Source organism: Perognathus longimembris, chromosome 17 (genome assembly GCF_023159225.1).
Source record: "Perognathus longimembris pacificus isolate PPM17 chromosome 17, ASM2315922v1, whole genome shotgun sequence".
NCBI classification, from domain to species: domain Eukaryota; kingdom Metazoa; phylum Chordata; class Mammalia; order Rodentia; family Heteromyidae; genus Perognathus; species Perognathus longimembris.
Genome location: NC_063177.1, coordinates 53,059,671 through 53,075,890, shown reverse-complemented (window position 1 = coordinate 53,075,890; position 16,220 = coordinate 53,059,671). Strand labels below are relative to the sequence as shown.

At 56.6% G+C, this 16,220-nt stretch overlaps 1 protein-coding gene across 2 annotated transcripts; it reads left to right on the top strand.

The window, feature by feature from the left end:
• Positions 1–1,393: 1,393 nt before the first annotated feature.
• On the top strand, positions 1,394–15,758 carry St6galnac2 (ST6 N-acetylgalactosaminide alpha-2,6-sialyltransferase 2). Of its 2 annotated transcripts, none has more exons than XM_048366561.1 (9): positions 1,394–1,528; positions 5,127–5,187; positions 8,345–8,519; positions 9,049–9,217; positions 9,498–9,636; positions 11,134–11,237; positions 12,914–12,997; positions 14,331–14,430; positions 14,902–15,758. In XM_048366561.1, the coding sequence occupies exons 1-9, from the start codon at positions 1,398–1,400 to the stop codon at positions 15,067–15,069; spliced, it is 1,131 nt and encodes a 376-aa protein (XP_048222518.1). In that variant the 5' UTR covers positions 1,394–1,397; the 3' UTR covers positions 15,070–15,758. The 2 variants fall into 2 exon arrangements, with proteins under 2 accessions (XP_048222518.1, XP_048222517.1); XM_048366560.1 differs by having other exon boundaries at positions 12,812–12,997.
• Positions 15,759–16,220: the final 462 nt, after the last annotated feature.

The following is a 16,220-nucleotide window of genomic DNA, read 5'->3' as shown; positions in this document are numbered from 1 at the left end:
CTCTCCAGCAGAACACACACAGTCTAACTGTCCAATATAAGAAATCTAAGGTTACCACTGGGTACTGGCGGCTCACACCTACAATCCTAGCTACTCCAGAGGCAGGGATCTGAGGATCACTGTTCAAAGCCAGCCAGGGAAGAAAAGTCCATGAGACTCTTTATCTCCAATTCACTACCAAAAAGCCCGAAATGGAGCTGTGGCTCCAAATGGTAGAGCTCTAGCCTTGGGCATAAAAACTCAGGGACGGTGCCCAGGCCCCGAGTTCAAGTCCCAGAACCACCACCACCAACAGAATCGGTGAGAGTCTTAACTCTAATTAACCACCGACAAGCTGAAAGTAGAACTGTTGTTGCTCAAGTGGTAGCCTGGAGCACAAGCTCAGAGCCAGTGCCCAGGCCCGGAGTTCAAACCCCAGGACCAGCACAGGAGGAGAGGGAGAGGGAGAGGGAAGTGCACGTGTCTTCTGACAGCTTTCCTGGAACTTGGGTGTCTTCACCCACTAGCATACAAACCAGAAGCACAGCAGCCCTGCCTAGTTCTTGACAAATTCTTGTGGAAGTTGAAGCTCACTCACCATGCCCCCCCATCTCCTCAGGGCAGAGGCTAGAGAAGGCTAGAGGGGGAGAAGCCCCTTTCTAGAATCACGGCCAGTCAGGGGGAAAGATTGCAAGGACAAGGAAATGGCTGGTCACCCCGGGTGGGCCTGACTCTCGAGGTTCTGTTCTGTCCCGGTGCCCGCCAGCACCAGCGGGGAAGATGGCAGGCCACCACCGGGGCGCTGAATGTGTGGGTTTCCAAGATGCAAAGTTGAAGCCGGGCACCAAGAGCTCTCACTCCTAGAATCCTAGCGGCTCTGGAGGCTGAGATCTGAGGATGAAGGTTCAAAGCCAGCCCAGGCAGGAGAGACTGTGAGACTCTTAACCTCCATGTAACAGACTTGTGAAGCTACCACCACTCAAGTGACAGAGAACTAGCCTTGAGCACAAAAGCCCAGGGGCAGCGCCTAGGCCCTGAGTTCAAGACCCAGGACAGACAGACAGACAGACAGACACACACACACACACACACACACGAGTGTAAGCGTTTCAGTGCCCGGCGCCCCGTGCCCGGCTTGATCCCCGGCCGGCCTCGGTGTCAGCTCCTAACCACCGGGGAAAGCGTCCTGGGCTGAGGGGCGCCCGGGGCGTCCAGGCCGGGGCCCCCCCCCCGCCCCCCTCCCCGGGTCCCGGTCCCCGAGGGTGCGGCGGCCTCCGGTGGGCCGGCCTGGCCGGAGGGGAGGCGCCGGGGCGGCCGGTGGGCAGGGCGGGGCCGGGCCGGCCGCCTCCGCGAGCCCCGCCCGCCCGCCTCTCCCCGCGGTGCCCGGAGGTCGGCGGCGGTGCCCGGACCCGAGCCGCATGGGGGCCCCGCGGGGCTGGGTCTTCTGGTTTCTGCTCCTGCTGGCGGCCGCCTGCTCCGGGGTCCTCCTGGCCCTGTACTCCTGGGCGCTGGAGCAGTCCCCGAGGCCGAGGCCGGGACCCCGAGTCAGGTAGGGGCGCGGGGGGGGGCGCGGGGGGCGCGGGGCGCGCGGGGGGGGGGGCGCGGGGGGCGCGGGGCGCGCGGGGAGGGCGCTGCGTCGGCGGGGACCGGCCGAGGCCCTTCGTCCCCCCCCCCCCCCCCGCCAGCTCCACGGGCCCCCAGGTGGGACCTGACCCCCCTCCCCGCGCCTCAGCCACCTCCACCCCCCCACACACACACCTGGATTAATTCCCTCCCTCCCCGCATGAGCACAAACCATCCATTGTGGAAATCTGACTTAACAAATGAAAGTTCCTTTTGGGAAGAGAACTTGAGTCCTCAACTTTCCAACTTTGCCAGCATCCTACACACACACACACACACACACACACACACACACACACACACCACACACACACACACACCACACACACACACACGGCCCCCCCCACCCCGCCTGAGCTCGACTGGACCTGTTTCTGTAGATCTAACCAAAGCAAACAAGCAAAAATATCCATGGCACTTGTTAGCTATGCGGTGTGTGTGTGTGTTTCATTGTGACATTTCATGTGTGCCCGGCAAGCACTCTACCACGAGGCCATAGTCCCAGCCCTTCATTATGACACTCACCCCTCCATGGCCCTCCCTCCCCTCCCTGCTCCCTAACACAATTTCAAGAGACATTTCTTTGTTCTAGTTCCATAAGTTGGTGTGTGTGTGTGTGTGTGTATGAGAGAGAGAGAGAGAGAGAAAGGGGGGGGACTGGAGGGGGGGGACACTGTTCTCAAAGCTAGCGCTCTACCACTTGAGCCACAATTCGATTTCTGGCTTTTTCTGAGTAGTTTACGGGAGACAAGAGTCTCATGGACTTTCCTCCCAGGCCGGCTTTGAACCAGAGTCTTCAGATCTCGGCCTCCTGAGTAGCTAGGATTCCAGGCATGAGCTACCAGTGCCCAACTTCAACCTTGCATCTCGAAACCCACAAATTCAGCCAATGGCAGGCACTCTGCTTGGACAATCTTTTTTTTTTTTTTTGTCAGTCCTGGGGCTTGGACTCAGGGCCTGAGCACTGTCCCTGGCTTCTTCCCACTCAAGGCTAGCACTCTGCCACTTGAGCCACAGCGCCGCTTCTGGCCGTTTTCTGTATATGTGGTGCTGGGGAATCGAACCTAGGGCCTCATGTATCCGAGGCAGGCACTCTTGCCACTAGGCTATATCCCCAGCCCCTGGACAATCTATTTTTAAGGCACGGTCGGGACACAGCTAGGGGAGGAAGCGGCTCCTGGGAGACAGGGTAGATTCTGGGTCTACCTGTCCCCCTGGCCTATGCTTCCTCCGGCGCTCTGCTCCCTTCTGGGTGCCTACAGTAGCCGCTTGTCATTTGTGCACCCAGAGGAGCAACCTAAGAGTCCGCCTTTGGCAGGGAACCCTTGCAGTCCCCAAAGAAGCCTCATGACACTTTCTCTTTACCTAGGGCAAGCGACCCCAAGCTGCACCCCGATTCCGAGTTTGCCAGGTGGGAAGAACACTCAGAGCCTCAAGTTTAAAACGTGTCTGCACACAACCCGGTCCCCTGCCTAGCACTTTGCACGTGGGCACACTCCAGCTCACTGGGCTCCAGACACAAGGGGAAGGAAGCAAGATGAGTGGCTAACTGTGGAAGAGATAGTCCAAGAACAGATTCAGGTTGCAGAAGCATACAAAACACGTTTGCAAATGGCCGAGTTGAGTCTTAGAAGGAAGAATGCTCTGGTCTCCTCCTTTAAAAATGCCTAAGATAACTTATATTTAGTTTTGTGTGTTTCCATTATACCTCAACAAAGGTAGCTTTCTTCTTCTTTGCCTCTTCCCCTTCCTCCTCCTCCTCCTCCCCCCTCCTCCTCCCCCCTCCTCCTCCCCCTCCCCCCTCTTCCTCCTCCTCCTCCTCCTCTGCCTCCTCCTCCTCCTCCTCCTCCTCCTCCTCCCCCCTTCCGCCTCCTCTTCCTCCTCCTCCTCTCTCTTCTCTCTCTGGATCTCAAACTTATCTCTTCCAACCCTCTCTCTCTCTCTCTCTCTCTCTCTCTCCAAACTCAGAATGACTCAGGAACCTGTCCACTTCCTGTGGTTCCTTGGTGATGTTTGTGTTGCAGCTTCAACCCCAGGGCAGGTACTCAGCCTCCCAGAGCAGGCGAGTAGAGAGACATTGGGTCCAGGCATGAAGCAGGATGGGAGGCGGATGGCCTTCTGGGCAGGGCGAGCAGGCATGTCTGTCTGGGGACAGACAGTCCAGGAAGAGTTGCTGGGACAGGGTCTGAGGAGCCCGAGGAGGGGCTCTCCCGGCCCCTGAGAAGAATCGAATCCGGAAATCTACTCCCAGTTCAGGAGGATTCCTCAGAGACAGAAGGATTTCCAGAACTGTTCTTTCTGTGTGTGTGTGTGTGTGTGTGTGTGTGTGTGTGCTCACACTTGCACATGCACATGCCTACCCTGGGCAGGAACTCAGGGCCTGGGTGTTGTCCCTGAGCTATTTTTTTTTGGGGGGGGGGTTGCTCAAGGTTCAGCACTCTACCACTTGAGCCACAGTTCCACTTTTGACTTTTTGGAAGTTCCTTGGAGCGGGGAGTCTCAGGGACTTTCCTACTTGGGCTGGCTTTGAACCACAACCCTCGGATTCTCAGCCTCCTGAGTAGCTAGGATTATAGGCGTGAGCCACCAGTGCCTGGTTTATAATTTTTTGATTGTTTTAATAGAGATGGGATAAAGGTTAACACAATGCTGTCAGTTACAATCTACTGTCAACATTATTTTGCAAAAGAGTCCCAAATTAGCAACAATATGACCTCAGCTGAGGAAATAGTTTTATTAAAAAGGCACAATGCTAGGTGCTGGTGGCTACTCAGGAGGCTGAGATCGGAGGATTATTACGGGGTTCGAGGGAGGGGATTCCCCGTCCCTCCAAGAGTCCACCACGCAGAGACAGTCTCAAGCAAAAAGATGGATTTATTGGGGAAGCAAAAAGCGGAACTGACCGGCCAGGGACGCAGCACAGACTCGGGAGCTGAAACTACGCCCCTGAAAAGCGGGCTGACAGGCCAGGGACGCAGGCCAGGGCTGACAGGACAGACTCGGGAGCTGCCACCGTGACCCCGAGCAGTCCTCAAATTGGGGTTTATAAAGGTAAAAGCATAGCACAGATGTCAGGGCTTGACGCGGGGGGTGGAGTACACAACAAATAAGTTAAGCAGGCCATTTACAGAAGCAGAATTTTGGAGTCAGGTTGACCTAATAATCAAGATGGAGTCAGCTCTACTCCCCCCAACATTTCCTACCTACAACAAAGATCACCGTTCAAAGCCAGGCCAGGCGGGAAAGTCTGTGAGACTCTGCTCTCTAACTACCAAAAAACTAGAAGTGGAGCTGTGGCCCGAGTGGTAGAGCCCTAGCCCTGAGCACAAAAGCTCAGGGACAGCGCCCAGGCCTAGAGTTCAAGCCCCAGGATCGGCAAGAAAAATGAAAAAGAAAAGTAGACACCATTTGGACCCCAACAAGGTCAGCCCCAGAGCCAAGGAGTCCGTCCAGAAGCTTCCCCAGGGGCAGGCTGCCATTGGCCAGGGACGGTTGGTGCCAGACCCTTGCTTTATTTCCTCCAGGCATGTCCTGTCACCTCAAGCATTCCTCCAAACCAAGGCGTGGAAGTCTGGGCCCAGAAAGGTACAGTGCTCAGTCACCCTGGGGCAGTTTTACACATCCCCCAGTCAGTGGGGGTGTCGGGGAGAGGTGAGCACACTAGAACATTCTCTTGAGATTGCTGAGCCTGAGCTGTCTGCAGCTCCATCCGCACAGAGCGGCTGAGGAAGTATCTCAGACCCAACCATCAGGGTTCCCTGTACCCCCAGAGCAGAGAAGGATGAGCCTGTAAGTCCTCCTGGAGTCTAGCCAATGGACAAGTTCCTGGCAGTTTGCACCCGAATTGATCAGGGGGCGCCAGAAGCTGAGGGGCCTGTCTTGTCAGCTACACGGGAGTCTGAGATGATGAAAATTTCAGTTCCCGTCCAGCCCAGGCAAAAAAGTAAAGAAAGAATCACGAGTGTCGACAGATACCTGTCATCCAGCTACAGGGGGAAGCACGGGGAATCACAGAGTCCCACAGCTAGTCGAGCGAAATTGAGACCCTATCTCAAAAATAAACAAATAAATGACCAGAGCGAGCTGGGTGCTGTTGGCTCACAGCTGGAACCCTAGCTACTCAGGAGGCTGAGCTCTGAGGATTGCAGTTCAAAGCCAGCCGGGGCAGGAAGTCTGTGAGGTTCTGTCATCTAATTAATCACAGAAAAAGCTGGGACTAGAGCTGGGGCTCCCGTTCTAGCCTTGAGCTAAAGGAGCTCAGGGCAGAGAGTTCAGGGCCTAGGACTGGCAAATAAATAAATGAACCAGAACAAAAAGGGCTGGAGGTGTGGAGGTGTGGTAGAACACCTCCCCAGGAAGCTTGAAGCCCTGAGTTCAAACCCCAGCTCTGAAAAAAAAAAAAAAAGGGTCAGGTGGATTTTTCACTGAACTCCTAGACATGGCTATTTAACTATAAATCACATTCGAACTGTTCACTACTCAGAGAGTCATCTCCAAATTCAGGCTAGATGTTGCTGTTGCCCAGAAGGTTTCTGTAACTTTCAGGACCCTGGCCTGAAACTGAGAGCTCAGAGGTAGCTCTCGTAGCTGACTGACTGAGGGCTGGACAGTTCCCTGCCTTGCTCCCCTGGTGAGAGTCGGCCCTGGGACCAGAGCCCAGCCTTCCCCTCCTCTGCCCCCCCCCTTCACCCCAGCTCTGTACACTGCTGTTGAGCTGGCCCTGTCTGTGTCTTTATGGATTAACACAGGCTTAGAGTTGTTTTCAGCCCCCACAAGGCCGAACTGGGACATGTTGCCTGAGTCTCAGGGGCACAAGGAGAAAAGACTTCAGGGCATACAAGGGCTCAGTGGCCGCCAAGGGGCAGACCCCGGGCAAGAACAGAGGCTAATGGACACTTGGCCAGCGGGCGGCATCTTTTGAGTGCCTGGACCAGGTCACCTTTGTGTTTCCCAAAACCTTTTCGACCTCAAGCTACTTGATCCCAATAGACATATCTCCTTATCTGGTTTGTTTCTGTTGTGTTTATTTACTTAATGCCAGTACTGGGGTTTGAACTCAGGGTCTTGAACCTTGCGCTCTTGCTTGGCTCTTTCTGCTCAGGGCCGGTGCTCTATTACTTCAATCACAGCTCTACTTTGAGGGGTTGTGGGGTTTTTTTTGTGGGGGGGGGGGTGGGTCAGTCCTGGGGCTTGGACTCAGGCCTGAGCACTGTCCCTGGCTTCCTTTTGCTCAAGGCTTGAGCCACAGTGCCACTTCCAGCTAAGCAATCTACTTCTAAGCCACATCCCCAGCCCTGAGGGTTTATGTTTATTTATTTATTTATTTATTTTATTTATTTTTTTTTTTTGCCAGTCCTGGGCCTTGGACTCAGGCCTGAGCACTGTCCCTGGCTTCGTTTTGCTCAAGGCTAGCACTCTGCCACTTGAGCCACAGCGCCACTTCTGGCCATTTTCTGTATATGTGGTGCTGGGGAATCGAACCCAGGGCCTCATGTATATGAGGCAGGCACTCTTGCCACTAGGCCATATCCCCAGCCCCTGTTTTTTTTTTTTGTTTGTTTGTTTGTTTTTAATCCATCTACTTACCTATCTATCTGGTGGTTACTTGGAGGCAAGAGTTTCTAGGGCTATTCTGCCTGCACTGACTTGGACCTTGCTCCTCTCAGGCCTCCAGAGCAGCTAGGATTATAGGTATGAGCCACTGGCTATTCTCGCTTTTGTTGTTATTGTGTTTTGTTTTGTTTTGTTTGGGGGGGTAGGCTAATCCTTTCCTTTTTTTTTTTTTTTTTTTTGCTGGTCATATATTACATTAGACCAGAAATGGCTGAACAGAAATTTGTTTTGCTCTGCCCTTTGGTCAATAGCTAAACAAAGGGCTTTGTTTAGAAGTAGCAGTAGCCCTACCCAGGTTAGGCTCTGTGAAATTCTGACCTTGATTCCGATATTGGAGCAACAGATTAGGCTAGGACCCACTAAGACTCCCACCCTCCCTCAATGACCTCCTAAGCCCGTATGGCCTCAGCGACATCAGCAAAGACCCAGTTTCTAAGTCAGGTCACCTTGGTAGTCAGTCAGTTTTTCCATTGCTGAAACAACAAGCTGAAAGGGGGAAAGGTGTCTTTCAGCTCGTGGTTTCTGGAGTCACGTGACTGCATTGTGTCAGAGACCTAAGCTGAAGGAGAGCATCCTTCCTTACAGCACGCAGCCTGTGGCGGGGGAGAAGGAATCAGGGAGGGAGGGAGAGCGAGCGAGCGAGCACCAGGTCTCACCTCTACAAATCTTTACAACCTCCCAATAAAGCCAGCAAATTATAAATGTATCTAGGGATTACCTCATTGATGAAGGCGGAGCTCTCCAGAGCTAATCCGATCAATGACGGGGCGCCTAGCGGGCCCTCAAGCCCTCCACCCAGAATCCTTTGGGAGGGTTCTTCATGTGCAAACCCTAAGTCACATCCTAGGTGAGAGGAACCACTGAGGTTGACTATACACCCGAAGTTTGCTCCAGTGTCAGATGGAAGAGTTTAAAGCCATCGGGGGGCTTGGATAGCATCTGGGAAAGGACTGGCCTGGCTAAATCCAGAAAGCTCTCGGATGCCCACCTGGCTTCTGGGCCACAAACTCCCTGAGCCAGAAGATCCTGGGGTGGCCCCAGGCTGGAGGGGGAGGCTCTTCCCCCCAACTCTCCCGTGGGGTCTCTGGGCTCCCGGGAGAGCCCTTCAGCCCTCTCTTCTCACCCACAGAACCGCCCCTGCCAGCACCCCCTTTCCCTGGCCATTCAGCATCACCAGCGCTTCCGGGGGCTGTTTAATCTCTCCATTCCAGTGCTGCTGTGGGGGGGCCTCTTCACCCCAGAGCTCTGGGACCACCTGAGCAGGCACGGAGGCCCCTACAGTTGGCAGGGGCTGTCTCGCCAAGGTAACTCCCCATGCTGCCTCTCCCCGGCTTTCTGACTCAGTGCCCCCCTCCTGCCTGCTGCTGGCCCAGGGCGGACCAGACCGACTGCCCTCACTGTACCAGTTATGTGGGGATCCCCCCACTCCCGCAAGCTTGTACCTTTTGCTTCATAGCCTTCCCTCCTCCAAGCACCCAGGGCTCGGGGATGGGGCCCGGTACCCCGTGGGCCCCCTGGGCATGGCAGCGTCCAGTGTCCAACAGCGGCTGAGGACAGAGTAAGCAGCGTCCGTCCGCAGGACCTCGCGAGAGCTGCCATGGACCCCATCACACTTTACCTCCTGCCTCGGATTCTCCTCTTCTGCCAGGCAGCCTTGAGAGAACCGGTGATTCCAGTTCTTCAAGCCCAGTGGGGGTCCCCACCCACGGGGGTCTTCTCCCATTCTCTGCTGAACTGCCGTGCTTCCTGGGCGCTAAGGTGGAGCACTGGGAGAAGGCCCGCAGGGGCCTGGTGACAGTCCTCCCTGGGGCTTCTTCTCGTCCTCCCCCACAGCCATTGCCTCCTCCCTGAGCCTCCTGAACAGCTCCGAGAGTGCGCGGCTGCTGCCGGCCCCCGGGACGCGGCCCGCGGGCTGCCTGCGGTGCGCCGTGGTGGGGAACGGAGGCATTCTGAACGGATCGGGGCAGGGTGTGCACATCGATGCCCACGACTTCGTGTTCAGGTGTGTGGGACGGCAGGGGGCCGGGAGGGGTGGGATGCAGGGCCCTGGGGAAATCTGCCCTATGACCAAGTCGGGGTGGCACTGACTGGAGGTGCCCCCCACCCCCCCCCCCCAGCTGCGATGGGCCGATGGGCATGGAGAAAGACAGCCAACTCTGAGGACAGGGCTCAAAGTGGACTCAGGAGAAAGGGGGGGGCGGGCTGGAGGGGTGGGGACTGGGCTGGGCTGTGGACAGCGTGGCTGAGCTGCAAAGATACCCATAAGCCTCTGCTCTGGCCAGGCTCAATGGCGCAGTCATTAAAGGCTTCGAGCACGACGTGGGCACCAAGACTTCCTTCTACGGCTTCACCGTGAACACAATGAAGAACTCCCTCATCTCCTACCAGCACCTGGGCTTCACCTCCGTGCCTCAGGGTCAGGTGAGGCCCGCCACCGCGTGCCGAGGCGGTGCCATGGGCGGAGGGGGCTGTGTTCCTGGGGCCCCCTCAGTGGGCGGGGCCACGGGGCTCCCGGACCCTTAGCGGTCGCGCAGGATTGTGGCTGCGACTGGAGGCAGATCTGGTCAAGCCTCCCTTGCTCCTGAAGGCAGCTCAGGCCCACTCTGACCAGGGGGGGGGGGGGGATGGGGACGGGGGACAGCCACTATCCACTGAATGCCAATTAAGGCCCAGCCGTCTGATAGAGGCCCTGTGAACCCCACTTTGCTTGGGAGATTCAAGTCCAGAAAGTCAGCCCAGGCCAGGGTTCAAAGCCAGACGGCCCACATGCCAGAGCTCCCCTTCTTCAGGTAGATCAGCACTGGATCCTAGCCACACAAGGGGCTGAGATGGTGAAGATCTCAAGGTGTGAAGCCAGCCTTATCTCCAATCTTATCTCCAATTAACAACCAAAACAGAAAGAAGGCTGGAAGTGGCTCAAGCGATCAAGCGCTAGCCTTGAGCAAAAAGACTCAGGGACAGTACCCAGGCCCTGAGTTCAAGCCCCCCAGGACACGGACACACACACACACACACACACACACACACACGCCACAGATATTATCTTTATGACTTCAGTGGGAGTGGCTTAACAAAGATGGTTGTGGCTCAGGGTCTCTGAGGTGGTTGATGGCTTTATAGACTTCCCTCCATTAGTCCCTCTTGTTTTGTTTTGTTTTGTTTTTTTGGCCAGTCCTGGGCCTTGGACTCGGGGCCTGAGCACTGTCCCTGGCTTCTTCTTGCTCAGGGCTAGCACTCTGCCACTTGAGCCACAGCACCACTTCCGGCTTTTTTTTTCTATATATGTGGTGCTGAGGAATCGAACCCAGGGCTTCATGTATACGAGGAGAACACTTTTACCACTAGGCCACATTCCCAGGCATTAGTCCCTCTTGAGAAGAGACAGATAGCCGCGTTGCCTTTTATGACCTAGTTCGCAAAGCCATACCCCACTGCTTTCTACCTTGTATGTATGTGGTCAGTTACTGGGGCTCGAACGCAGGGCCTGGATGCTGTCCCTTAGCTCTTTCAGTTAAGGCTGGCATGCTACCACTTGAACCACAGCTCCACTTGCAGCTTCTTGCTGGTTCATTTTTGCCAGGGCTGGCTTTGAACCACAATCCTCCGCTCTCAGGCTCCCGAGTAGGCTTAAAGGTGTGAGCCGCTGGTGCCTGGTTCGACTTTGTACGAGAAACATTCTATACGTTAGTCACCACAACCAGTTCACATCCAAGAAGCTGCAGCTAGCTGTCACCTCTTCTAGAGAGGGATACCAAAGGGCTTGTGAACGTACATGAAAACACCGCCACTGTCGCTCCAAGTGGAACTATGAGAGGCAATTCCCCAGCCAGACTGGGGGACAGGGGGTGAACCTCGGGGGAGGGCTGGTCCTTTGCTCAAAGCGAGGCCTGAGTGTGTGCTCGTCTGACACCTCCACAGGACCTACGGTACATCTTCATTCCGGCGGGTGTCCGTGAATACCTGATGCTCAGATCAGCCATTCTGGGTGTGCCTGTCCCTGAGGGCCCCGATAAAGGGGACAGGTGAGTAGCCACAAGGCTGTGTGTGCAGCTGCGGCACCGAGCAGCGAGCCAGGGGTGGTTCCCCCGGTCCGTGGAGATGGAGGACATTTCCCCGCTGCGGAATTACTCGACGTTCATTAAGCACCGCGTCTGCTGTCCTACCTGCAGAAGAGCCCAGGGTCCCCTCTGACCCCCTCCTGGGGCACCTTTTCTGAATGGGGTGAATAGGCCTGGGGCTTTAGCCTCAGGCTGCTGTCCCCAAGGATGGCCTAGCTGCCAGCTGCTCAAAGCCACAGTCGGCCCCAGCGGAGGCCTCTTCTCTGCTGGCCCTGGAGAATATTGTTCTAGAAACTAAGAGTCGGGTCAGTGGCAAAGGGTGGGGGGGGCAGGCATGCTCCCCAGGGCCTGCCCAGGAGACGGGAGCCCTGTTCACAAGCCCAGGCTCCTGAGAGATGGAACAAAGGCGGCCCTGTCTTCTCCCTCCCGCCTTCCTGCACAGCGGCCTGGCTCCAGCGTTTTTGATCCTTGTCCTGAGCCTGTGGCTGAAATGACCGGCGGCCTCTCAGGCTCCCCCCTCCCCCGCCCCCTCCAACGGCCGAGCTGGAGGGGGTCCTGATGGATGAAATCACAAACCCCAGGCAGCCGGCGCCCCACCCCCGCCCTGGCATTACCCAACAATGGCGCCTGGCGCTACTATTGGTCACAAGAACTTAGGGTGGGCTCTGTGACACGCGTGGGGGCTGGGCTCTTGGGGGGACAGCCCCAGACACACCGAGTGGCCATAAGCCTCCTCAACACCAATGAGCTCCCCCTCCCACACCCCCAATCCGTCCCCCACCCAATCCCCCTCCCAGTCCCGATCCAACCATTCCGTCAACCCTTCCGGAGGCGCAGCCCCTTCCCCGTCCCCCACCCGAGGCTCTTCCTCCCGCCCCACCTCCCACGCCCCCACCCCGAATGCCTCCCACCCCCCCACCCCGAACACCTCCCACCCCCCCACCCCGAATGCCTCCCAGCCCTCTTCCAGGGCTTCCTCCCTGTCGCCTAGCCCTCATGTCCAACACATGCCCCGAGGGGCATCCTCCCAAGGCCCCACTCCCCCGGCCTCCAAATCCCCCTCCCAGTCTGGCATAAAACCCCTGTCCCGGAACCCTTCCCTGACGCCCGGGAACTCGGTGTCCAGGTCCCCCTCCCACAGCCCCGGCACCTCGGCCTCCTACATCGGGCCTGTCCGGAACATCCCGTCCTACATCACCCCCTACATCCCCCGCTTCATGAAGGAGCCGCCCTTCTTCCAGCCCCCCACGGCCCCGCTCCCCCAAAACAAGTGCTTCCCCTGCCCCTTCCCCTGCAAGCCCCAGGACCCGCCCCAGCCTCCTCCCCCGCCAGACTCCCTCTACTTCCCCCTGCTCCCCCCGCCCCCCCACCTGCCCCAGGTGAACTGCTCCTACCCCACCCCTCCGGCCCTGTTCACCCCCCCCTCCTCCCTCACCTACTCCCCCCCCATCGACGTCCTGGTGGGCGGAAAGCCTCACATCGTGCCCACCGTGCTGCCGGCCACCTTCTACACGCCCTTCTCCCGCTACTACTCCCAGCCTCGGCCCTACCGCCAGCGGCGCCTCAGCCCCTTCCCCCTGCCCTCCCAAATGCAATACGACAGCCCCGGGCGCTCCGTCCACTTCTATCGTGGGTCCTAGGCCGCACACCTATTTCGGACCAGAAGCCTCTGCCAGAAAATTCAAGCTCCTGCATCCAGCCTTCATCAGCTACCTGACACAGAGGTACCGGGGCGGGGGGACCCCAGGGGGAGGGGGGGAAAGCCGGCGGTGTGGTGCGTCACCCGGTCCACAGCACCGATCACAGCCACCAGCTCCTCCCCGACACCAGGCAGTGCCGGCTCTCACCCGTCACCCTAGCTACGCGGCGGGAGGCTGAGATCTGAGGGTCGCCCGTCACCCTAGCTACGCGGGAGGCTGAGATCTGAGGGTCGCCCGTCACCCTAGCTACGCGGGAGGCTGAGATCTGAGGGTTGCCCGCCGTTCAAAGGCAGCCGGGGGAAGGAAAGTCCGTGCGACAGTGCCCAGGCCTTGTGTTCAAGCCCTGGTACTGGTGCACCCCCTACCCCCCTCCAAGCCCCTTGAGCCCCTCACGTTGTCCATCTACTATTTGACTTGCTGCGGCGATGTTTCAGTGATCAGGATCAGGCCGGGATAAACGGTAACCGTTTAGTTCCTAGCGGGAGCCAGAAGGTGGGCAGGGGTAGTAGGTATTTGAAACAGAGCGCCATCCCCTTTAAGCCCCGGCCTGGGCAACACAAGGTCACCTGAGACACCAGCAGCCGGCCCTCCCTCCCTCTTGACGTAGAGGTGGGATGGGGTGGCATTGGGTCCTGTCTGGAGACTGGACGGGAACTATTGGCAGAGGCCAAGGATCCCAGTGAACACCTTACTGCAAAGAACTACCCAGCACCATATGTCAATGGTGCCATTGGTAAGAAATGCTGCTGTAGATCAGAGAGGCGTGCGTGTGTGCGTGTGTGCGTGTGTGTGTGTCCTGGGACAAGGAGGTGGTGGGGCTCCGGCACCGTTATATCCCAATTCTTCAGAGGAACAAACAGGCTTGGGGAACTTAGGGCACCGGCCTGGCCAAGCTTAGCCCTGAGGCCAGGTCTGAGGCCAGGAATTGGCAGACACTGTAGTACCGGAGAGCCCGGACCCAGGACCTGTGCTCCTCGTTCCTGATTTATGCCTTGGCAAGATATGGGGTGCAGAGAAACTTAGGTCCCAGGCTAAACAGGTCACTGACCACGCATTCGGGTTACCTAACAACAAGGGGTGTAGTGGGATGGGAGAAAGCAGAAAGAACCTCACTTGGACTCCTTTCTCCTCCTCCTCCTCCTCTCCCCACACACCAAGTGTCCTCACGCTCAGTTCACTTGGCATTCTCCCAGAATAAGGGAACAGGTTGGGATCAGAGGGCCCTACGTTTGTCAATGACTTTCAAAGGTATCAGAATGGGTAGCTAGAAACTAATCTTACAACTACCAAGCTAATTAATATTTGACATCTGAGTATCTTTCTTGGGTTTTTTCAATGTCTTTTTTTTTTTCTTCAGGTTTTTGAAATCAAAGTTGATTAACACAAATTTTGGAAACATATATATGCCTAGTACTGGAGCCCTTCTGCTACTGACCGCTTTACACACCTGTGACCAGGTAGGAGGCGGTGTGCTCTTTCAGGAGCCAAAAGGAGCAGTGCAGGGGTAAGGGCAGAACTCTGACCCCATATTCCTTCACCCATATTGATTCCCCAGGGGCAGGGGCGCCCCGTCCACCCACAAGCCCTCTGGCCATCCCGAGGCCTTATCTAAGGAGCCACTTCCAGGGCCTTTACTCTCTATGGTCTACTTAATGAGCCAATTTTCAGACTGCTCTTCCAAAAGCAAAGTCTCAACAGACTCTGGTAAGGACATTCTTTCATAGCTGAGGTTTACACAAACTGTGCAGTCATCATGTCTTCCCTCTGTTCAGTGAGGGAAAGGGTTCGCTGAGGTCACAGAGCCAGCGGGAGGGACCGTGTAGAAAGAGCAATGCCAGGGTGAGCTTGTGAGTTATCTGCACTGGCGTGTACCTTTCTGAATCCACGTCACTCCTGTTTCAAACTAATCCCTGACTGTCTCGGTCCAGGTCAGTGCCTACGGATTCATCACAAGCAACTACCAGAACTATTCTGACCACTACTTCGAACGAGAAAAGAAGCCATTGATATTTTATGGGAACCACGATCTGCCCTTGGAGGCTGCCCTGTGGCGGGACCTGCACGAGGCCGGCATCCTTTGGCTGTACCAACGATGATCCCTAAACACCAAGTGGTTGGCTTCTCACACAGCTGTAGCTCTGGTCCCCACAAGTGGCCAACAGCCATTTTGACTCTTCCACCTTTGAAAGGGGCTTTGTTCTCCTTGACCACCCCCTCTTTCACAACAGAAGACAGACTCACAAGTGCCATCGCAGCCTATTCAAGGCCGGGGCACCACCTACCTTGTCTTAGGCTCCCGAGAGAAAATTCTTCTCTGGGTCTCAGACAGACATCCCCACTTTGTCCAAGGGAAAAGCGAGCGGATTGCTCTGCTAGATTTGTTCTGAAACGGAAGTTACCACGCCCAAGTTGTGACAGTGACCTTGACAAGGGGCAGACAAACCCCCAGATGAGCAGCTCAAAGCCAATTGTTGGTACTGAATTTCAGAACGCCAGTGACACCAGGCAGGGTGCTGTTGGTAATCAAGATCGAGCGGAGCCAGCACATTGCCTGCTGGCTCCCCAGCAAACCCTCCCACTGGCCCGTCAAGCCCCCCACCAACACCGAAGTGACTCAATTGCTGAGGACACCGCTGAAGAACAGAACCACCACCGGAGAAACATGCTCCTGCCTACGGGAGAACGAGAGGCAGAGTGTGATTTGAGAGTAGAGAATTGCATAAATGATCGGTGACCATTTTGTCTTCTTTTTGTGTTGGGTAGAGAAAAGCGCAGAAAGCACAGGGTGTGTATGACCAAATCCCAACAGGACTCAGTACTGAGGACAGTGGGGGGGGGTGACACGGCCCCGGGGACAGCCATCAGCTACCATGCACGGTGCACCCTGCCCCCACCTCCCCGAGTAGGACATGCTAGTGCCTGCAGTCAGCTGCACTGAGGCCTGCTGGCCACTTTTAAGTCCCATCAGAGCCGGCGCCCTCCCTCTCATCGTGGCTCCGGTAGATGTGAACTTCTGTAGCTGATAGAAAGTTTCAGTTTTATGGCCTCATTAAGTGATTCTGTTAGACCCTGAGGGCCTCTCCACGCACAGCAGGCCATGCTTCCCAAGGCAGCAACGACCAAGGCCCAGGCACTGGTTTCTGGGTCTGGTTCTGGAGCTGGTTTGGGAGAATGAGGGATCTCAAGTCACCAGACACAGCAGCACTTCAAAAGCCCAGACACCGCTGATCAACAGGACACTTGGGCT

Coding starts and splice junctions, on each gene's coding strand:
- St6galnac2 (XM_048366560.1), top strand. CDS start 1,398: ATGGGGGCCCCGCGGGGCTGGGTCTTCTGGTTTCTGCTCCTGCTGGCG. Junction 8,520..9,048: donor GCAGGGGCTGTCTCGCCAAG/GTAACTCCCCAT, acceptor CCTCCCCCACAG/CCATTGCCTCCTCCCTGAGC. Junction 9,637..11,133: donor CCTCCGTGCCTCAGGGTCAG/GTGAGGCCCGCC, acceptor ACACCTCCACAG/GACCTACGGTACATCTTCAT.